General features: G+C 41.5%; 2 protein-coding genes across 4 annotated transcripts; both read left to right on the forward strand.

The window, feature by feature from the left end:
• Positions 1 to 1,029: 1,029 nt before the first annotated feature.
• On the forward strand, positions 1,030 to 15,042 carry prkcda (protein kinase C, delta a). 3 transcript variants are annotated; one of them, XM_070901966.1, is made up of 19 exons: positions 1,030 to 1,095; positions 4,264 to 4,393; positions 4,538 to 4,737; positions 4,836 to 4,902; positions 5,650 to 5,665; positions 6,074 to 6,226; positions 6,730 to 6,761; positions 6,982 to 7,067; positions 7,623 to 7,752; positions 7,835 to 7,935; positions 9,308 to 9,404; positions 9,562 to 9,692; positions 10,018 to 10,191; positions 10,300 to 10,391; positions 12,244 to 12,306; positions 12,978 to 13,116; positions 13,259 to 13,447; positions 13,759 to 13,887; positions 14,013 to 15,042. In XM_070901966.1, the coding sequence occupies exons 2-19, from the start codon at positions 4,285 to 4,287 to the stop codon at positions 14,169 to 14,171; spliced, it is 2,067 nt and encodes a 688-aa protein (XP_070758067.1). In that variant the 5' UTR covers positions 1,030 to 1,095; positions 4,264 to 4,284; the 3' UTR covers positions 14,172 to 15,042. The 3 variants fall into 3 exon arrangements, with proteins under 3 accessions (XP_070758067.1, XP_070758066.1, XP_070758065.1); XM_070901965.1 differs by lacking the exon at positions 5,650 to 5,665 and having other exon boundaries at positions 6,070 to 6,226; XM_070901964.1 differs by lacking the exon at positions 5,650 to 5,665 and having other exon boundaries at positions 6,070 to 6,226; positions 10,018 to 10,391.
• An 811-nt stretch (positions 15,043 to 15,853) lies between these two features.
• Positions 15,854 to 18,781, forward strand: rft1 (RFT1 homolog). The gene is made up of 10 exons (XM_070903256.1): positions 15,854 to 15,916; positions 16,040 to 16,125; positions 16,256 to 16,378; positions 16,472 to 16,763; positions 16,844 to 16,978; positions 17,082 to 17,342; positions 17,432 to 17,576; positions 17,677 to 17,782; positions 17,871 to 18,120; positions 18,258 to 18,781. Exons 1-10 carry the CDS (start codon positions 15,854 to 15,856, stop codon positions 18,420 to 18,422), a joined length of 1,626 nt encoding a protein of 541 aa, XP_070759357.1. The 3' UTR covers positions 18,423 to 18,781.
• The last annotated feature ends 104 nt before the right edge of the window (positions 18,782 to 18,885 follow it).

Below are 18,885 nucleotides of genomic sequence, written 5' to 3' on the forward strand. Positions count from 1 at the left end.
TCAGAGCACACCCTTAGACTCCAGTGTAGATTTCCTGTGTCTGCCATGAGTCACTATCCGCCTGTTGTGTAAGTCCTCAGAAAAGAGAGGGGAACACTGACAAACCTGTGTCCTACTGTCAGCCTCTTCCTGGCAGGTATCACTTTACATTCACTATAGCAGCACATAAAAGTTCAAACTTATAAACTGCACCTAAACATTTAATTATGACTCACTGTTCAGGAATTAATCTGCTGCATTTCCTCATTTAGGTCTTCCCTTCAGCCAATATTTCAAAGCCAAAGTGTCATCAGATGAGAATAGCTGCCCTTGCTCATTTGCACACAAACATATATTTGGATGTGTGTGTGAGCGGGTGGATGCAGGCACGACATAAATAAAGGATATTTATAATTGGGAGTGTTTGTGTTAGTTTAGAACAAGAAAAGATGCTTAGGCTGCAGGAGCCAAATCTGCCACCTCCTCACCAGCAAAACCTTGCTCAAACCTAGAAACTACCCCCGCAGCCTACAGTACCAGCCACGTGACCCCCATCCCCTGCCACACAAACACTTTAAGTGGGAAAAAACATCTCTTCTCCCACATACAAGGCTATGCTACAATAATCTAGGGCACACTCACCAGCAATGCAGATCTTTATCTACAGTTGCCTGGACAGTTTTTTTTCAGCTCAGGTGATCAACAGGTCTGCAGTGATGAACCCACACCCTCATGTTTATCACCCAGGGTGGACTTGGATGGAAATTTACATGTGTGGCTAAAACACATGTGTGTGTGTGTGTGTGTGTGTGTGTAGCGAAGCGAATAATCCAACTCTTGTGGAAAAATGCTTTATAATAAATGACAGGCCCTTTATTCAAAGTAGGGCAACGGAGTTCTTTGCAACTACTGGGGCACCACAGACGGCTTTTGTGTGTGTGTGTGTGTGTGTGTGTAGCAGGTAAACGTCACAGCTTGACGAGAAAGCCTCTGCGGGCGGGCGCGCGCCACACTTCCTCAATCGACGGAATCACAGAACGAAAAGCGAGAGGAAGAGAAAGAGCAACTTTCGTCGTGCTGCGGTGAAGAACAAACAACACCAATTTGCAGGACGAGGTGAGACTGCGCTTACTGTTCTTTTGGTCGAGGTTTCACAGAGTTTTGGGGTCTTTTACGTTTGGAGTTTGCATAAAGTTGCTCAAAGACCCCCTCCCCACAAAAAAACCCGTATCCTTCTCTTTTTTTCTTCTTTCATTTATGGGGAAACCAACTGTTATGTTAACTCGTTCAACCGTAGCCATTGGCGCTAACGTTAGCTATTTCTTTAGACTGTCTGACTGAAAACGTACGTTAACTTACAGTAGTAACGTTAACTCTATATGTCCACGCCTTTTCTGTGGACATTAAAAACATAATTGACACTACCTAGCTAGCTGTTCTGATTGAAATAATAATCAACCAACTACCAACTTTTTGCGAATAGTTTTGCCTCGTTTTAAAGGCAGTTAAACTGAAATGGTGCGACGGAATCTGTGACCTTTCAGCTTTTATGGCACTACGGGGTTAACCATGGACGAAAAGAGACTGATTGGTTGATCAAACATTGACAGGTGAGGTGTTATGACTCTGCAAACTGACTTATGCTGGTTACCACTTCATGCTATGACAGCTTCCCGTAATGTGTGACCCTGTCTAAATAAAATGGGCTCACTTTAACTGATATTAAAGCACTGTTAGCTAACGATATAGTAACAATTGCGTGGTGGCTATATGGAATTCCAGCCCGGGTCACAGAATCTCACGGGTCACAGAGTACGTTGTAACACCGGCCGTGAGGAGGAACCCCAACATTAATTGTCATGGGGATAATTTGGTTGCAAACTGAGTCAGACGTAAAGTGTCATCTGCGTTCCGCCAACTGACAATCAACCACATCCTTTAGAGACCGAAATGTTGCAAAAGGAAAATCAGATGCTCTGACTGATTCTCTCCAAATGACTGCATGTCCTCAGTTGCTTTGTAAATCACTGTAACAGCTGCCCCGTACTTTGTGACTATCAGTATTGTGCACAGTGTCTTTGAACTAGTTGCAGTATGTTCATAGCTGTTTTTCACACTTTCTCCACGTGTGTGTGTGTGTGTGTGTGTGTGAGACTCAGAGAGGCACGTGTGAGGACTTGTTTCCATCACTAGCAGTAAGACTTTAGTTTAATTTGATGCGTAAATTGTGAGGTGCTCCAAAATAGTTTTTAGTAGAAACAGTAATTACATCCATATAGCAGATTCCTGTACAAGCTTCCTCTCTTTACTTTTTCCTGCCACAGTGGAGCAATGATACTTTATAACCCCTATCTCTTTGTCCTTCACTTATTATTTTATTATTTCAAATACCTTGATAGTAATGTTAGTATACAGTTCAGTCTCCAGCACTCATGCTAGACAAGCTACTAATGCCACAACTACATGTGTATCCAATACCTGTATTATAGTTGCTTATCTTATATTTTAAGATATGGTGTTTAAACACAAGCATGAATGGACAAAGAGGCCAAGTTCTATTGATTGTGATTACTCTAAGCCCATATTTCTAGGTGTAATAATATAATAACATAATTTAGCCTTGGTAATAGCACTTGCTACTCCTGCTAACAAACACACTTTTGTGTTGGACATTAATGCAGGCATCAGGGAGTAGGCTATATATAAATGAATATTATGAAGTTAGGTAGAAGTTTGCAAGTTACAGTATACTGGTGCATGGGACATAACTGCTGAATTTAACAGATGGAACAAATCGAAACTGCACATGAACAGTTTGCTAGGTAATCAATCTCTACCGCCCTCAATCACACAGTGTGCTTGCTATTGATTAACTCCAAAAAACCCTGACATCACAGCTCACAGCAGCAAGTCTGTGAGTGAACATGGTCGTTCATCACCCCCCCCTCTTTAGTGCATACTTTTTTCTTCTCTGTGTTATTTTCTGTGTCTTACTTTTCTGGTCTCAATGTGGGCGTTATGGGTTTAGGATTGTGAATACCAGCAAGGCCCACTGTGGTGCTCTGCATGCTTGTATTTGGATTAGCGACATGTTGAGACTCGCTCTGCCTTTGTAGTATAGGCAAACACCTCCAGCTGCAACCTTTCAGAAACTACACAGTCAAGAAAACACTGTGACAGGGAACCAAACAAGAGGCAGAGGCGCAAATGATGCTGGCACATTTGACACTGTGATTGTATTATATACCTAGAGGTGTTGAATTAACATAATAGGCATGCAGGAATGCATGGGTGTGACTGAAGTGCCTTGCCAGTAGATGAGATTGATGGGCGTCACCTTTTGCACTGCACATACAGAAACTGATGGTGCATAGGATGTTATAGAAATAGTTGTGGCCCTATCTGTAGCACATGTAAGCTTATGCAGGCAGTAAATCATGCATGCAGCAGCTAGTGCCAAGCATGTAGGGTGATATTGATCTCTCGCCAATATATCACTACCAGCATGACAAAAACAAATATCCATCACAAGAGCCTAAATTTTCTTTCTATACTAGCAGTGGGAAAATCACCTTAAAGTATGCACAAGCCTTCCCCCCCAAAAAGTCAGATATAAAAATTGTCATACTGGAAAAATATGAAATACCAAATGTATGTGAAATACAAAATACATGTCATATGCACTTTTTTTTACTTGACCAGCTTTGTAATCTTTGTAATCACATACAATAGTCAGTCCTCCACACAAACAACAACAGGTGTTGTTGACGGAGGTGTAAAGATGTTTTGTGTCCCTTCCCCCAATTTTTTGATGAAGGTAAAATGTGTCACAACATACCATTATAAATGAAGCATTGTGGTGCTACAGAGATGCCCCAGCCTGCAAATCATATTCTCCATACGTAAGGGAACATGCTTTTTAGGTACATACCACAGAAAAAATAACATCATTATCATTTTTATATTTTTGTCAGTGAAAATTAGTGTCTGAATATGTTTTGAATCTATTTCTTAGACATCAATTAAAGGAGCACTATCTTATCTTCTTTCTCTGATATTTTTGGCCTCACAATGCACATAGAGATTATGCAGTAGACCTGTAGCACTTAACTTAATGTTTAAATGTGAGCCAGCAGTATTGCTGCACAAGAATATGGCGCTGTGTGTATGTATGCAGTATAATAAGTGGATATGATTTCGAACTGTAGCTGTGTGTGTAACTAACATGTCATTATAGATAAATGTCACCAGGGTAACGCTGTGTTTGTCTGTGTCTGAAAACAGGTGACCTTGGTACTCGTCACCATGGCTCCTTTCTTGAGGATCGCCTTTAACTCATATGACTTGGGCGTCCTGCCTTCTCTGGCCGACCCTCCCTTCTGTGCAATCAAGATGAAGGAGGCCTTGACAACTGGTGAGAAAGTCTTTGATGGCCTACACCACCCTGTCTTTTGCAGAAGTTGTCCCCTTGGTAAAAAAAAAAAAACTGTTACTTCCTTCTTATTTCCTGAGCTTGAAAACATGACATTTCTCTCTCCGCCCATCTTCCTTTTCCTAGAACGAGGTAAGACCCTGGTTCAGCGGAAACCCACCATGTACCCGGCTTGGAAGGCCAGTTTTGATGCGCACATCTATGAGGGTCGTGTGCTCGAGGTACTGCTGATGAAGACAGCGGAGGAGCCGCTGGCTGAGGTCACTGTTGGAGTATCCGTCCTTGCTGAGCGCTGCAAGAAAGCCAATGGGCGTGCTGAGTTCTGGGTAGGACATTACAGACTGTCATCTGTCCCTGTAGAGTAATATCTCGGACTGTCTGTGAGTACCTGTCTGTGTGTCTAACTGTGTGTTTGTGTGTTCAGGTGGATCTCCATCCTGCTGGGAAAGTGATGATGGCAGTGCAGTATTTTCTGGAGGGAGTGGATACAGGTAAAGGAAATTAAATGGAAACATTCTCGACTTTCCTCTATTCTCTGCCTTTTTTCTGTAATCTCTATAATTGTCTGGCTGCTTTGTTTTGTCTGGTTTAACATTTGCCATGTTGTCATTAACAAACCCCTGTAAACAAAAAAAAGGGAGTTCTCCTGCTCAGAGAGCTGTTCCGGCAGTACCTACATGTACCAGGATGCATTTCGCGCAAGCTTCTGACGCCCAAATCCTTCCAAAAATTGCCCACGCTGAAATGAATTGCAGCAGAATGATTCAGTTTTTGTTGCCATTGGAGGGCAATTTGAGCAAAGGCACCACCAGTTGGTGTTGGCGCTCAAGTTCTGGATGGTCCCTGCCGGCCATATCCTCTTGCACGGCTAATAAAGCAGCAGCCTCGGCCTCTCTACGCAGCATTTCTGCATCCAAGGATACGACTGAATATCCAAGTCAGCCAAAACACTGTAAAATGTATCCTTATTCATAACATCCTTTGCACTCATATTTTGGGATGCCATTTTCACAGTTGGAAATGTAGATAGTTTAGAATACAAGTGGGCAAGCCTGTAGTTCTTCCTTGTCCCCAACTACGTCACTGTAGTCTGCACAGACATATGTGACATCACCTTTTTTCTAACTTCGACCCACACACTTCAAACCAGAGCACAGACAAAAACACACATGCAGAAATCATCATGTGAAATAACCACAATTGTTCTAACTTTGGCAGAACATTTTGTGTTCATCTAGGACTCCATCACTCATAGTAAGAAGCTGATATCTGAGTGAAATTAGAGTAGAGTTGGAAAGTGAGTGAATAGTATGAAAATGGGGAAGAATCTATTTTATATCTGTCTCATATTTTTAGCATTCATCAAATACCCAAATACCATATTGATAAAACTTAGTCTGTCGATTGTCTGGTTTCCAGTCTGTACTTCATTCCTTTCATTTTTTAAAACCCCCACCCTTGTATATACACAGACCGTCCAGCAACCAGTGTTTTTCCTTGCTAATATAATCTTATCATTCACAGGCATTCACATGAGCAATTCCTGTGGGTCCCCATAGATTATCACCAAGGCTATCAATTTGTGATGTTTACAAAATCACCTTTGTTTACCCATTAGAGTGTTGTGGGATGACTGTGTTTTTCTGTCTATCTGGAAGAGAGTAAGCAGGCTGCGAAAGAAGAAGAGGCTCCTACCCTGAACCGCAGACGAGGGGCCATCAAGCAGGCCAAGATCCACTTCATAAAGAACCACGAGTTCATCGCCACGTTCTTCAGACAGCCCACTTTCTGCTCCGTGTGCAGAGAATTTGTCTGGTCAGTCTGGCCTACACTTAAGGTCCATAAACAAACCTTCAAGGCAGCCAAAGAGGAACTCATGAACCACCAATCAGATAAACTAAAACATCACACAGAAGTACACGGGTAGATACAAAACATAGGAACTTCCTGATATTTGGCAGTATTTAACACTCTGAGTTGGCTAATTTCTGTCAAAGTAAGTTAGACAACCCGTTTGCTCGTGATGTTATTGCTAAAACCAATAGGGTCAACCTTCCCTTGAAGTTGTAACGTCTTTGGAAGTGATAATATTTGTCATTCTTTGAGGGCTACAGATCTCCACTAATCTGCTTTGAAGCCCATTTTGGTCTCACTGGAGAGGAAGTTTGTAGAAAAAGGAAACCCTGATACACAAATCAGCATGGGTGTACTTTAGCTGTTCATTATGACTAACGGCTGATTAATCAGCAAACCATTCACATTCACATGATCAAAGAATGATACAAACTGACCCATTTGTGTCACTTTGTTTCCCACAGGGGACTCAACAAGCAAGGCTATAAATGCAGACGTAAGTGTACAATAACTTAAAAACTCATGTGGTTTGTGTAATATTTAAGATTGTAGCCTAATGCATAGATGGTATATATTCAAAAATCTGTACTTGACCATGAATAAAAGTACTTTTTCATTTGTAAGCATTTTGTAAGCATGACTTCGTGGCCAGTGGACAAAATATGCTCGGATGCTGGATCAAAGAATACAAATCTCTTTCATCTTTGCTTTTTCAGAATGCAATGCAGCCATCCACAAGAAATGCATAGACAAAATCATCGGCAGATGCACCGGCACTGCTGCCAACAGTCGGGATACTGTGGTACGTATCACATATTTGTGCAGTACACCATGTACTGTGAACATTCTCCATATGTCTCAAAATTTCAGTTTAGGGTGGGCTTTTCTCTCTCTGGTCTTTGCTGTTGTAGTAAAATATCTTTCCTTAACACTATGAATAATGATGGGAATATCATTGAACTGGCAGGTGTTGCTGGTTCCGAGTTAAATACAAAAGCAGATACCAGTCAGAGTCAACATCCAATAAGACGCTCTTTTGAGTGATCATCAATATTGGAAGATAAAGACGATCAAAGACCAACCAACCTAGATAATGGTTACATGGAAATGATCAAGCACACACCCCCCACCCATGGGGTGAATAACAGATGGGATGTGGTCTCAGAGAGACACTTCAAGTCACAGTAAAGCAGCGTGGTCACTTCTGACAGTATGAGCTCAGAGAGGGAAGCAGAACACAAAGCAAAAAGAAAAGATGAGGCAGGTGCGCAGGCCTGTGAGGTGTCACAGGCGACTGATTAGGATTCCTTTGCCACTGGTCATTCATGGAGATGATGAATCCTGTTTGTCTCCGCAGTTCCAGAAGGAGCGCTTTAAAATTGACATGCCACATCGCTTCAAGACCCACAACTACATGAGTCCCACCTTCTGCGACCACTGTGGAAGTCTGCTGTGGGGTCTTGTCAAACAAGGCCTCAAGTGTGAAGGTACAGTGCAGTTATTATTGACTAATTGTTGGAGTGTAAATGTACTTTTGTCTTTAACAGACTTTTTTTGCTCCGTTTGTAGATTGTGCCATGAATGTCCATCACAAGTGTCAAGATAAAGTAGCCAACCTTTGTGGTATCAACCAGAAACTACTAGCTGAAGCACTGACACAAGTCAGCCAGGTGAGTTCACGGTTCACAAGTCATTCTATGCATGGTCAAACAAAGTCTTTGAGTTTTTAAGCTGAAATCAGAGTAAAGTCTAAAGAAATTGAAGGAAAAGTCTGACCCAAATATCATACCATCTAATTAAATCATAGCATGGCTCTTTCAGGCATTGCAGATATCTGATTACATCATCTTGTACTTATCTATTACTATACTGAAATGGGTTTAAAAATACTAATGTAACTTGATGAGATGAGAAAAACAGACATGCTCTTGATACAATTTAATGCCCTACCCCAGGTAATAAGATTTTTACACTTGTAAAAAATGTTTCACAAACATTTATACACATTTATACTTACAAAAATGGCACTGTGTTCTATTCAGGAGTTGTAGGTGAGTCTGAAGTGAGCTTGGTAACGCTTACGTTGGATGTTGTCCAAATCCAAGTGTGTTACTGAACTATCTTGTGGCAAAAATATAACAAAATAATATCACAATAACTTAACCTTCTTAATGATAAAGTGATGATGAATGGAAAAAAACCTGCAAATATGTATTTAAACTACCATCAAAACATCCTGAGAACTACATGTCTGCATCATATGATTTGCTAAAGATCATGAAGAAATACAAAGTATTGAGTATTAACAGTAAAGTTTATCATGCTGCACACAGCTTTGTTTTGAATGAAGATATAGAACAATTGTGCGATGAGATGGAAGTGTGTGACAGGTCTCAGAGGCACCCGGAGAAAGCTTTTACGAAACATAAATATCACAATGTTGAAAGCAATTTCAGCAAATGTTGGTGTAGGACCTACTGTAGCTCTGTCCTCAACAAAGTATCATTGTTGACCCTAACCATGATCTTAGGCTGACCCCTATCCTATCTTGGCCTATTTCTAACATTTATTCCCAGACCAAGACCAACCATAACTCAGTAGAGTATTACGTGACTCTCAGTTCATTGTTTATTCACACATTATAATCCCTTGATAGTTGATTATTAACAATAAACTATCAAAATGAAGTGTGGCCATCAAACTATGTGTCACTTGAATGTGAAACTCCCAATCCCTGGTGTGTGTTGATGAATTGTTGAGAGTGTGACACCTGACCTCGATGGGAAGCTGAGCTTCCTGTCCTAGTGTGTTTAAGGACTAGCTTGTTGTGGAACTCTCTGGTTCTCTTGTTGTATTTTTACAGGCATCTCAATGTCTGTAGTTTGGGGGAGAGTCAGAGCACACTATCATTGTTCAAGAGAAGAATCAGACAAAATGTGTTCACATTGGATATACCATAGCTAAATGGGTAACCACTGTTGGGAAACTATTTGTCTTGCTGTTTCATGCTTAGTTTTGCTATTGCATTTTTTATTCCATCAGAAATCGTCCACCCGCCGTTCAGATCCAAACCTGCCCAATCTGCCTGATATTGGAATCTATGATGAAGTTAACAAGCTTGCTGGACTGGATATCAATGGTCAGTGAGTGTTTGTCTGTACACTTACATGCATTTATGTGAGCAGTCTATGCTCTGTACTGATAATAATACTTGCAGAATAATATGCAGAATTCAGTATTTAAGATAATTATGTGAATAGGTCATTTCTAAGTGTGGTGATGTGTTTGTCCATTAGATGGATCTGCCTATGGCAGACTGTGGGAGGGGTCCAGCCCACGGCCTCAGTCTCGTATAACCCATCTGACCCGCATCAACGTGGACAACTTTGTCTTCCACAAGGTCTTGGGGAAAGGCAGCTTTGGCAAGGTACAAAGCACCATGTCAGTGTGAATTAAACTGTGAGACTGCTGTTTTAGAAACCCAAGAGTGAGAGGATAACCATGAGTGAATCAATAACACTCCATTCAATACTCATCCGCTGTTGTAAACACACTGGCAACTTCAGGCATCATATAGAGATAATGATATAAATGAATTGTAGATAAGGTGCTTAAATTTATCAACACTTAACTTGTCACTTCAAGCTGCATGCTCTTAATAACACAGAAAACAAGTAAAGTGCTACTATTAATCCCTCTTCTCCTCTCTTCTTCTTCTCTGTTCTTCTTCTTGTCTGCTCTTCTCTTCTCAGGTTCTCCTGGCAGAGCTGAAGGGTCATGGAGAGTACTTTGCAGTGAAGGCTCTGAAGAAAGATGTAGTGCTGATGGATGACGATGTGGAGTGCACTATGGTAGAGAAGAGAGTCTTGGCTTTAGCCTGGGAAAACCCCTTCCTCACACACCTATACTCCACCTTCCAGACCAAGGTAGTCCCTTTCCACCTCAATAGTGTCTTTGTCACTTTGTTTTTCCTACTCTACACTCTCATTGGTTGGGATTGTGTCCTCAATACTCAAAGTGGCACTTGTCAACAGGAGCATCTGTTCTTTGTGATGGAGTATCTGAACGGAGGAGACTTGATGTTTCATATTCAGGAGAAAGGGCGCTTTGAACTCTACAGAGCCACGTAAGTCACACCTGTTACACAGACATAACAGACTTGGTGTAAAAAAAAACACACACATTACCTGCCACATTATGTGCTCTTGTGCTCCTGTAGCTGTGTAGAGACTCACACATACAGGATCAATGAGCTGATGGAAAGCAGATACTCGTAAAGAAGAGTTTACTCCCCCTATGTCAAGCTCTTTGTCTCACTCCCATTATGTTTTTTTTTCGTTTACACGATATGCTGAAGCCTGATGGGCTTGGGCTGAGCTGGCGTCCATTAGCTGCTGCTCACTAGCAGACTGGCCTTGTAAGGAATAAGCAGCTCTTAGTGCCTGTGTACTGTTTGTATGGGGAGGTATCAGTTACTACCACCCAACTCTCTACTCATCATTCTGTGGGAATCCCTCCAGAAAACAACAATGGTAAAAGAGTGTTATGAAGTCTTAAGCTTGGTGGCACCTGCACCACCGCCAACTGAAGTTTTAAAAAGTCTCACATTTACAAACAGAAATGGAAGTGAAACATTTCTTGATGATGTTAGACACACAAATAAAGCCTCAAGGCAAGAGATATAAGTGATTATGTTATGTGTTGTTTGTTGTTTTGAATCACTTTTATGGATTCCACCTTTTTGAAATAGGACAGTAAACAATCTCAACAAGAAAACAATCTCAACACAAGGACCATTAGTAGCTTTTCTTGAGCTTTTTCGATTGTATCACACAATCTTTCTCAGCTCCTCAGATGGAGTTTGCCCAGTTACAGAGGAATTGTAGACTTTCAAATGTTAGATAGACAAATAAGGACAACAGTAAGGTCTTTTATGGTGTTATGGTAACAAACATAGATTACATTTCCTGTAGTTAAACTGGTGGCTGCGTCCTGGACCCATGAGATGACAGGAGTAATTCTCTACTTTGCAAACACAGACACCTCATCTTGTGTTGGCATCCACTAAAATCCTACTCACTCAGTGACTTCTATTCAGCATGGATGGGTAATTTACCCTCAGTGAGTGAGAAAAAAAGAGAGTGGGCTGTTTCATTATCTCGTTAATTTTTAACAAAACATGCACGTTTGTTTACATCCATGTTTAAATATAATAAATAAGCTTGTGTGTTGCTGCACAAGTTGTCACAGTGGAATGGAAAGTATCTCCTGGATTTGGTTATGCAATATATTTCCTCAGGCAGCAAATGAACGGCAGAGTTTCCAGTGACCTCTTTATCAGCACAAAGGCCCTGTTCTCCGAGTGGCTACTGCTAACCTGTTGACCCGCTGCTGTAGAGAGTCAAGTCCAGCGTCTCAATGTTCCTCCCATAGCAGAGCCCAACTTACTTACACCTGACACATACTGGATCTAGACTTCATTTTACATTCTGTTTTGTGTCTGTTGTGTTGTTTCTAGAGCAGGTTTAGATGTGCATATATGCTTTCTAACTTGTTCTATGAGAGTTTTAAGGGTCTGAGAGATGATCAATAGATGAAACCTGACAGCCTATTCAGCCCTTGTCAGTTGGTCATTTACAGTGAACGACCACTTGTTGGGTTAGAGCGGAGGCTACTCTGTCTCCTCTCAGGACTCAATCGTTTCACCTGACACAGATGACAAGAGAAGCAGGTCAGAGATAGGCTAATCTTTCGACTCACAGCGGCTCTCAGGTTTCACATTATGAGAGCGTTATTCACCTGTCTCCTACTCCATACAAATGTCCTCCTCAATAATTCAGCTCAACACTGAAATGAGTCTGCAGTGACACCAGCTTTCAGCTGCCAACTCAGCAGTGAGATAGCTGCAGTGCGGCTCTGTAACTTTTCCCTAGAGATAAGTCGTTGATATCTTCCGTCTACCATGTTTGTCTCCCCAGGTTCTACTCTGCTGAGATCATTTGTGGTCTTCAATTCTTACATACCAAAGGGATCATCTACAGGTCAGACTCAAAATATATATTACATCTGGATTTACAGGACATACACTTAAATTACCATACTGGCAATTTTTCATGTTTTAGCCCATAAACTTTAAATTCTATATTTTTTACACCACAGCTGACCATTTTGGATTACTTTCCTATTCCACAAGACAGTTGAATTCAAGTGTGATGTGAAAAAGATTGCAGATACTCTCTAAACTTGCTTGGTTAGGTAATCCCACGCATTTTGACACTTTTTTTTCTGAAAGTTTCATTATCATTGTGTGGTTATGCAGTTGTGTACAGGCACTGTCCCTGTGGATGTAGTCTAAACAGTCTAATTCAGAAGAAAACTGAAACATGGATCATGGATTTGGTATGCTTTGAAAAAATATGACAGCATAAATGCAATTTATGATTAATGCATAAAACATGCAAAACTACTGGTATGGTTCTTAAAAACATTTTGTAAGTCGTGAGTTATACGATTCTTACTGGCTTAAGATTTCACAGACCAACTTTTAGGCACTTTTTGATCACATATTTAATCCTCTAAAAGTCCATTTAAAAAATGCAAATAAACATTAAACATTAAGTGGCATTCTAACTTAATTCTGAATCGTCAGATCAAACTCAATCTGTTATCGTCGTGTTTATTTCCAATCCTGCTGTGATTGTTTTGTTTCCAGAGATCTTAAGTTAGACAATGTGATGCTGGATCATGAGGGACACATAAAGATCGCCGACTTCGGCATGTGCAAGGAGAACTTGTTTGGAGAGAATCGTGCCACAACTTTCTGCGGTACTCCTGACTATATCGCTCCAGAGGTATAGTGTTTCATACTTAGAGACGCTCTCTTGTTCTGAAGTATTCAATTCTGCAACTGGTTTGCTTTTATCATTCTGCATGCAAACAAGTGTCGGTGTCTGTCCAGAATAATAATATTTATAATATTGTGTTTCAACTCAGATCTTGCTGGGACAGAAATACTCCTTCTCTGTTGACTGGTGGTCATTTGGTGTGTTGCTGTATGAAATGCTGGTTGGTCAGTCACCTTTCCACGGAGATGATGAAGATGAGTTGTTTGAGTCCATCCGCATGGATACTCCCCACTATCCTCGCTGGATCAGCAAGGAGGCCAAGGACCTGCTTGAGCGGGTCTGTACAGAATCAGAATCAGAATCAGAATCAGAAATACTTTAATGATCCCCGGGGTGAAATTACACCGTAACTGTGCCGTAACTTCTATATGAAATACAGTACATTTGTCACAGTGGATTTGTGCCACGGGGAAAATCTGGTATTTCCATGTTTATTTTATAGATGAAAGAATTCTACTGATGTCGGTTTGATGAAAGCTATTCAAATCCAATTAAATAGCGTCAATTTATGCAGCTGAAAATGAACTGTTTTTGAGATGTAATGGTGCACATTCCTTACTTACCCTTACTGACTTTGTTTGCCTGCAGTTGTTTGAGAGAGACCCCACTCGCAGGCTAGGAATTGTGGGTAATATCCGTTTACACCCCTTCTTCAAGACCTTTAACTGGCAGGCCTTGGAGAGGAGAGAGGTTGAACCACCCTTCAAACCCAAAGTGGTATGCGCCACACACAAGTCACTGAGGATTGAATTATGAAAAAAATATGGATCATGTGCTGTGTTTACATGCCTATAATCTGCCTGTATTTTATCGTTTCACTGAGATACATCTGTTAATTACAGAAAGCACCGAATGACTGCAGCAACTTTGATCGGGAGTTCCTCAGCGAGAAGCCTCGTCTCTCCCACAGCGACAAGAACTTCATAGACTCCATGGATCAGACTGCGTTCTCTGGTTTTTCATTCATCAACCCCAAGATGGAGCACCTTTTAGAAAAGTGAATGTTCTAATGACAGTCAGACCTGGGGTTATATCCCTACTGTTTCCAGGCAGTTCCCTTATTCTGCCACATTGTTAAACTTACAAATGAGTAAGCTGTTCCACAATCAGTATTTGTGTGACCTTATTTTAAGCACAAACTATTCTCCTTGGGTACGTGTAGAAACGATAAGAGTAGAAACGGGCCCTTGTACTGTATATATTGATGTTAATGTGTTTGTGTGCATGCTTATTATTTGTCTAGGTTGTGAAGGCCTATATGAGTAATAATATTAGGGCGGGAGGTTGAAAATTCTTACATTCCACTTGACGTCACTGCTATCATCTGCAGCCATTTTGTGTTCCTTTTGGTAACACTCAGTTCAACCCAACTGGGGATAAATAATATGAGGAGGGAAAGAAACCTATAGGAATAAATTATGCTGTATACTTCAAATGTAGATTCCTTGTGTGAATGAGTTGACTGCATGTATAGAAATCTCAGACCAACAGAAACTTTTCCATTGTTAAATATAGATTATTGATCAATGTAATCTGTCTTTGAAGCATCTGAATTCTTGCCTTCGGCTGGATAAATCATGTCTTGCTGACAAAGAAGAACTTGTGATTGTGTGATTGACTCAACAGTGCCATGCAAAGAACAAATGTAAACAGTAACAGCTGCTCTCAGCTGTATTGAACGGTCCTGCCTGTGGATGCAGTGCAGAAAGTTCAGTAAAGGTACGTGACAAACAATGAGTGAGAAGTCACTGAAATGCTGTATATAGACAATGTATATGTATATTGTTGTAACATGTATATTGGTTCGCTAAGGATGTACTTTTTTTACTGTCTCCATCTTTTACATCTGATTAAAAAACAATCAACTCCCAAGTCTGATGTGCTATTTTTAAAACTTAAGAACTTTACACCGTCCTCATGCTATGAAAGATTATGGGGCTTATCTATGGCTGATTAAGATTTGTTGTATTTTAGTATTTCTGTATGGACATTCATTTTGGGTTTTAAAGATATTTACTGTGTTTTTTGCATATGTTGGTTTTTAACATATTGGGACCATATTAAAAAGAGCATCTCCTTTGGATTCACTGTGTTTTGTGGATCCATGAATAAACCAAATATTCATAAATTTTATTATGAATAAAATAACAAAGGACGGAGGATTGTGAATTCTAATACATTTCAGCAGCTTATACTTGGATAGTGCAAGTTGTAATTAAGTAATCAAGTATTGATATAGATTTGGGGAATTCTGTGAAGTATCAATGTGTTGGTAACAAACATTTGGACATTACATAGATATGGAGATTCGTATACAAGGGTCATAATTGCTGTGTATGGGCCAGACACTGACAGCCACCTCCCATCAATTATCAGAGGGATGGTGACGCCCTCTAGCGACACCACGGTGGACATAACGTTCTTTGACGTCACCGCGTAACGTCTTCCGTACTATGTGTACGGAAGTGTTGCTACTACTGCTTCTAGCTTCCACTGCTGTTCAACAAATGTTATCTCACACTTGCTGATGAGTAATTAGGCGCTATTATTGTTGGTTTTCAGGCAGCCACACTGTCGGTTTTCACAGTATGATTGTATAATGATTTTCCATCGTAGAAAGCAGCGGATAGGTTCTCAAACACGCGTTTGACAAAGATTTCCAGCGAGTCAGAGGAAGTCCAAAATGAGTTCTCGGGATGCACTGAGGAATGCGTCCACTCTGGCGTCGTATAATGTGTTGCTGCAGGTACACGAACACACACAGATGAGCTACAGCACCATACCAGCGCAGTGTTTTACAGTTCAGTCAACGAATAACTGTTTTGATTGTCAAACGTTTAATAACGCGTTTTACTGGGTCTTATCTCAGGTCATGTTCCGTGTCCTCACCTTCTTGCTGAATGCATTCACGCTGCGGTTTGTGTCCAAAGAGCTGATTGGGGTTGTCAATGTCAGGTAAAGTTGACAGGTGCTGAGATGAGAGAACACAGTGCCACCAGCCCAGATAAGAAAGAGCACAATACACCAGCTGCTGCAATATGTGTATGTGTAACGTGTAATGTGTGTGTGTGTCTTCACTATGCAGGCTTACACTACTGTACTCCACATTAGTATTTTTATCCAGAGAAGCTTTTCGGAGAGCCTGTCTGAGTGGGGTGTCTGGGACAAACCACAGCTGGAGACAAGTTATAAACCTGCTATGGCTGACGTGAGTTTATTTTACAAAATGATTAAAGCATGTTTAATCTTGTGCATTCAGCTTGGATGTTTGTTCCTCATCTTGGCCTTTCTTACCTCTCAGGTTGCCTCTTGGTGTGTTGTGGGCAGCCCTGCTGGCCTGTGTGTGGCTGTGGCTCCTGGAGGTGCCAGACCCCCAGACTGTCCCTTACTACGGCCCTGCAGTGGTGTTGTTCGCCTTGTCAGGAGTGCAGGAGCTCCTGGCTGAGCCCCTCTGGGTCCTGGCTCAAGCTCACATGTTTGTCCGACTGAAGGTGGTCGCTGAGAGCTTAGCAATGATCGCCAAGTGCAGCATCATTGTGATGCTGGTGGTGTTTGCCCGGGAATGGGGCCTTTACATCTTCTCTGCTGCTCATGTAAGAAATGAGCTGAAGTTGTCTGCATTATTTCTGTAATTATTTTCTCTGTGTGATTTTAAGCTATGGGCTTTTCTTAGTTGGTGTACACAGGATTCCTGGTGCTGTGCTATGCCGTTTACTTCATTCGTTTCTTGGGCTCTAAAGAAGCAGCTGAGAAGAGTTTTCCTCTGCACCGTGTCGGAGATCTCTTGCCCTGTAGAGCTGATGGAGAGGTAGTAGGGCAGGACAATATATGGCTATGTATTATTTATGATCTGTCTACAAGATATACTGTTACCATGCAGGTCTAATCCTCATCTGTTGCCCTGTTTACAGCCACTGGTTGATTGGACTCTGGCGCGGCTCACATGGAGCTTCTTCAAGCAATCCTTCCTTAAGCAGATCCTGACGGAGGGTGAGCGTTACGTCATGACCTTCTTGAACGTCCTCAGCTTCGGAGACCAGGGAGTCTATGACATCGTCAATAATCTGGGCTCCATGGTGGCTCGCTTCATCTTCTTGCCTATCGAGGAAAGCTTCTACATCTTCTTTGCCAAAGTGCTGGAGCGAGGACGTGATGTCAAAAGTCAGAAACAGGTGCGAGACGAACACAAACACGCCTTTGTGAATGGCTGGAAAGAAATCGGTGTTGGTTTTAGTTCATTTGTCGTGGGTTTTGTCTGCAGGAAGAAGTTGCCATTGCGGCAGAGGTCCTGGAGTGTCTGCTGAAACTGGTGCTGGTGATTGGTCTGATTATCACAGTGTTTGGCTACGCCTACTCTCACTTGGCTCTGGACATTTATGGCGGCTCTCTGCTGAGCAGTGGGGCAGGTAAGTGAGCTACAACCCACTGGTTGTACTGGATATTTGCGACGAATTCTGTTGTGTTTGGTGTTCTTACTCACAGCTCGTTTTTTTTTTTTTGTTAAAGGCCCCACTTTGCTGCGTTGCTACAGCTGCTACGTTCTCCTGCTCGCTGTAAATGGTGTAACGGAGTGTTTTGTATTTGCTGCCATGAGCCAAGAAGAGGTTGACAAGTAAGAATGTAGAAATATACACAGTCAGTTCAGTTATTATGCACCACGTAACGTGTCAGTAAACACTGTGTTTGTGTTTTGTCCTCAGGTATAACTTTGTGATGCTAGCTCTGTCTGTGTCTTTCCTGTTCCTGTCCTACATGCTGACGTGGTGGGCTGGCGCTGTGGGCTTCATACTGGCAAACTGCCTAAACATGGCCCTCCGCATCTTGCACAGCCTGCTTTACATACACCACTACTTCCAGTCCAGTCAATGGAAACCTCTGCGAGGCCTGTTGCCCTCCCCGCTCCTACTACTGACACTTGCTGTCAGTGCCATTGTCACAGCACTGTCAGAGGTACAAGAGAATCATGTCTGTTCATTCTGCACTCATGTTTTTACTCTAAAAATGGACCATTTCTTTGCAGCTGTATTCTATATAATCTGCACTGAGTCTTGTACAAATCAGTGATCTTCTTTATTCTCTGGTTTCAGGGTGTGTTCTGCTGTGACAGCGGCTGGTTGCTGAGGCTGGTCCACATCGCCGTAGGAGCAGCGTGTCTGCTCGGTGTGTTTGCAGCTGTTCTTCTCACAGAGACTCGGCTTATTCAGTTTGTGACGACTCAGCTCTTGCCCCGATACAGAAAGAAGCACACTTGAATTAGACTTGAAGTGGGTGTACTGGACTGGAAGAAAGCTTCTGTTTCCCCACAAACAGGAGCTACTGATTGACAGTTACTGACTGTGTGAAAGCAACGAGGGAACAACTTTTTTAAATAGACCTCATGTGTGTTTGTGTATGGTGTCGGTTTGTTTTCACAGGATCATTCCTGTGTGGGCACATTCACGTGTGAACAAACATGTCATTAATGTTTTGGGATCTAATTGTGGGCGATAATAAAAATGAATGTATTTGAAGAAAATGGTTGAATTTGTTACAGGAATAGATTGTCCTGCACAACAAATTAATTCATATTTGTGGTTTTATGATAACTTATTCAAATATGAATTTATAAAGGATCTGCCATGTATGTCTTAATGTTGTCAAATCTCCCATTTTCATGTTTGCTTTTCACCATTTTCCAGCTGTTTCAAGGCTATTTTAAGTAACACATTTCAGTAA

This window comes from Enoplosus armatus, chromosome 3, assembly GCF_043641665.1.
Source record: "Enoplosus armatus isolate fEnoArm2 chromosome 3, fEnoArm2.hap1, whole genome shotgun sequence".
NCBI classification, from domain to species: Eukaryota; Metazoa; Chordata; class Actinopteri; order Centrarchiformes; family Enoplosidae; genus Enoplosus; species Enoplosus armatus.

Bases quoted from the DNA above. Each gene is read 5' to 3' on its own strand.
- prkcda (XM_070901964.1), top strand. From the start codon at position 4,285: ATGGCTCCTTTCTTGAGGATCGCCTTTAACTCATATGACTTGGGCGTC. The intron at 10,392-12,243 runs GTAAGTCACACC...TTGTCTCCCCAG, and splicing joins TTTGAACTCTACAGAGCCAC to GTTCTACTCTGCTGAGATCA. The intron at 12,307-12,977 runs GTCAGACTCAAA...TTTTGTTTCCAG, and splicing joins ACCAAAGGGATCATCTACAG to AGATCTTAAGTTAGACAATG.
- rft1 (XM_070903256.1), top strand. From the start codon at position 15,854: ATGAGTTCTCGGGATGCACTGAGGAATGCGTCCACTCTGGCGTCGTAT. The intron at 16,764-16,843 runs GTAAGAAATGAG...GGCTTTTCTTAG, and splicing joins ACATCTTCTCTGCTGCTCAT to TTGGTGTACACAGGATTCCT. The intron at 16,979-17,081 runs GTAGTAGGGCAG...CCCTGTTTACAG, and splicing joins CCTGTAGAGCTGATGGAGAG to CCACTGGTTGATTGGACTCT.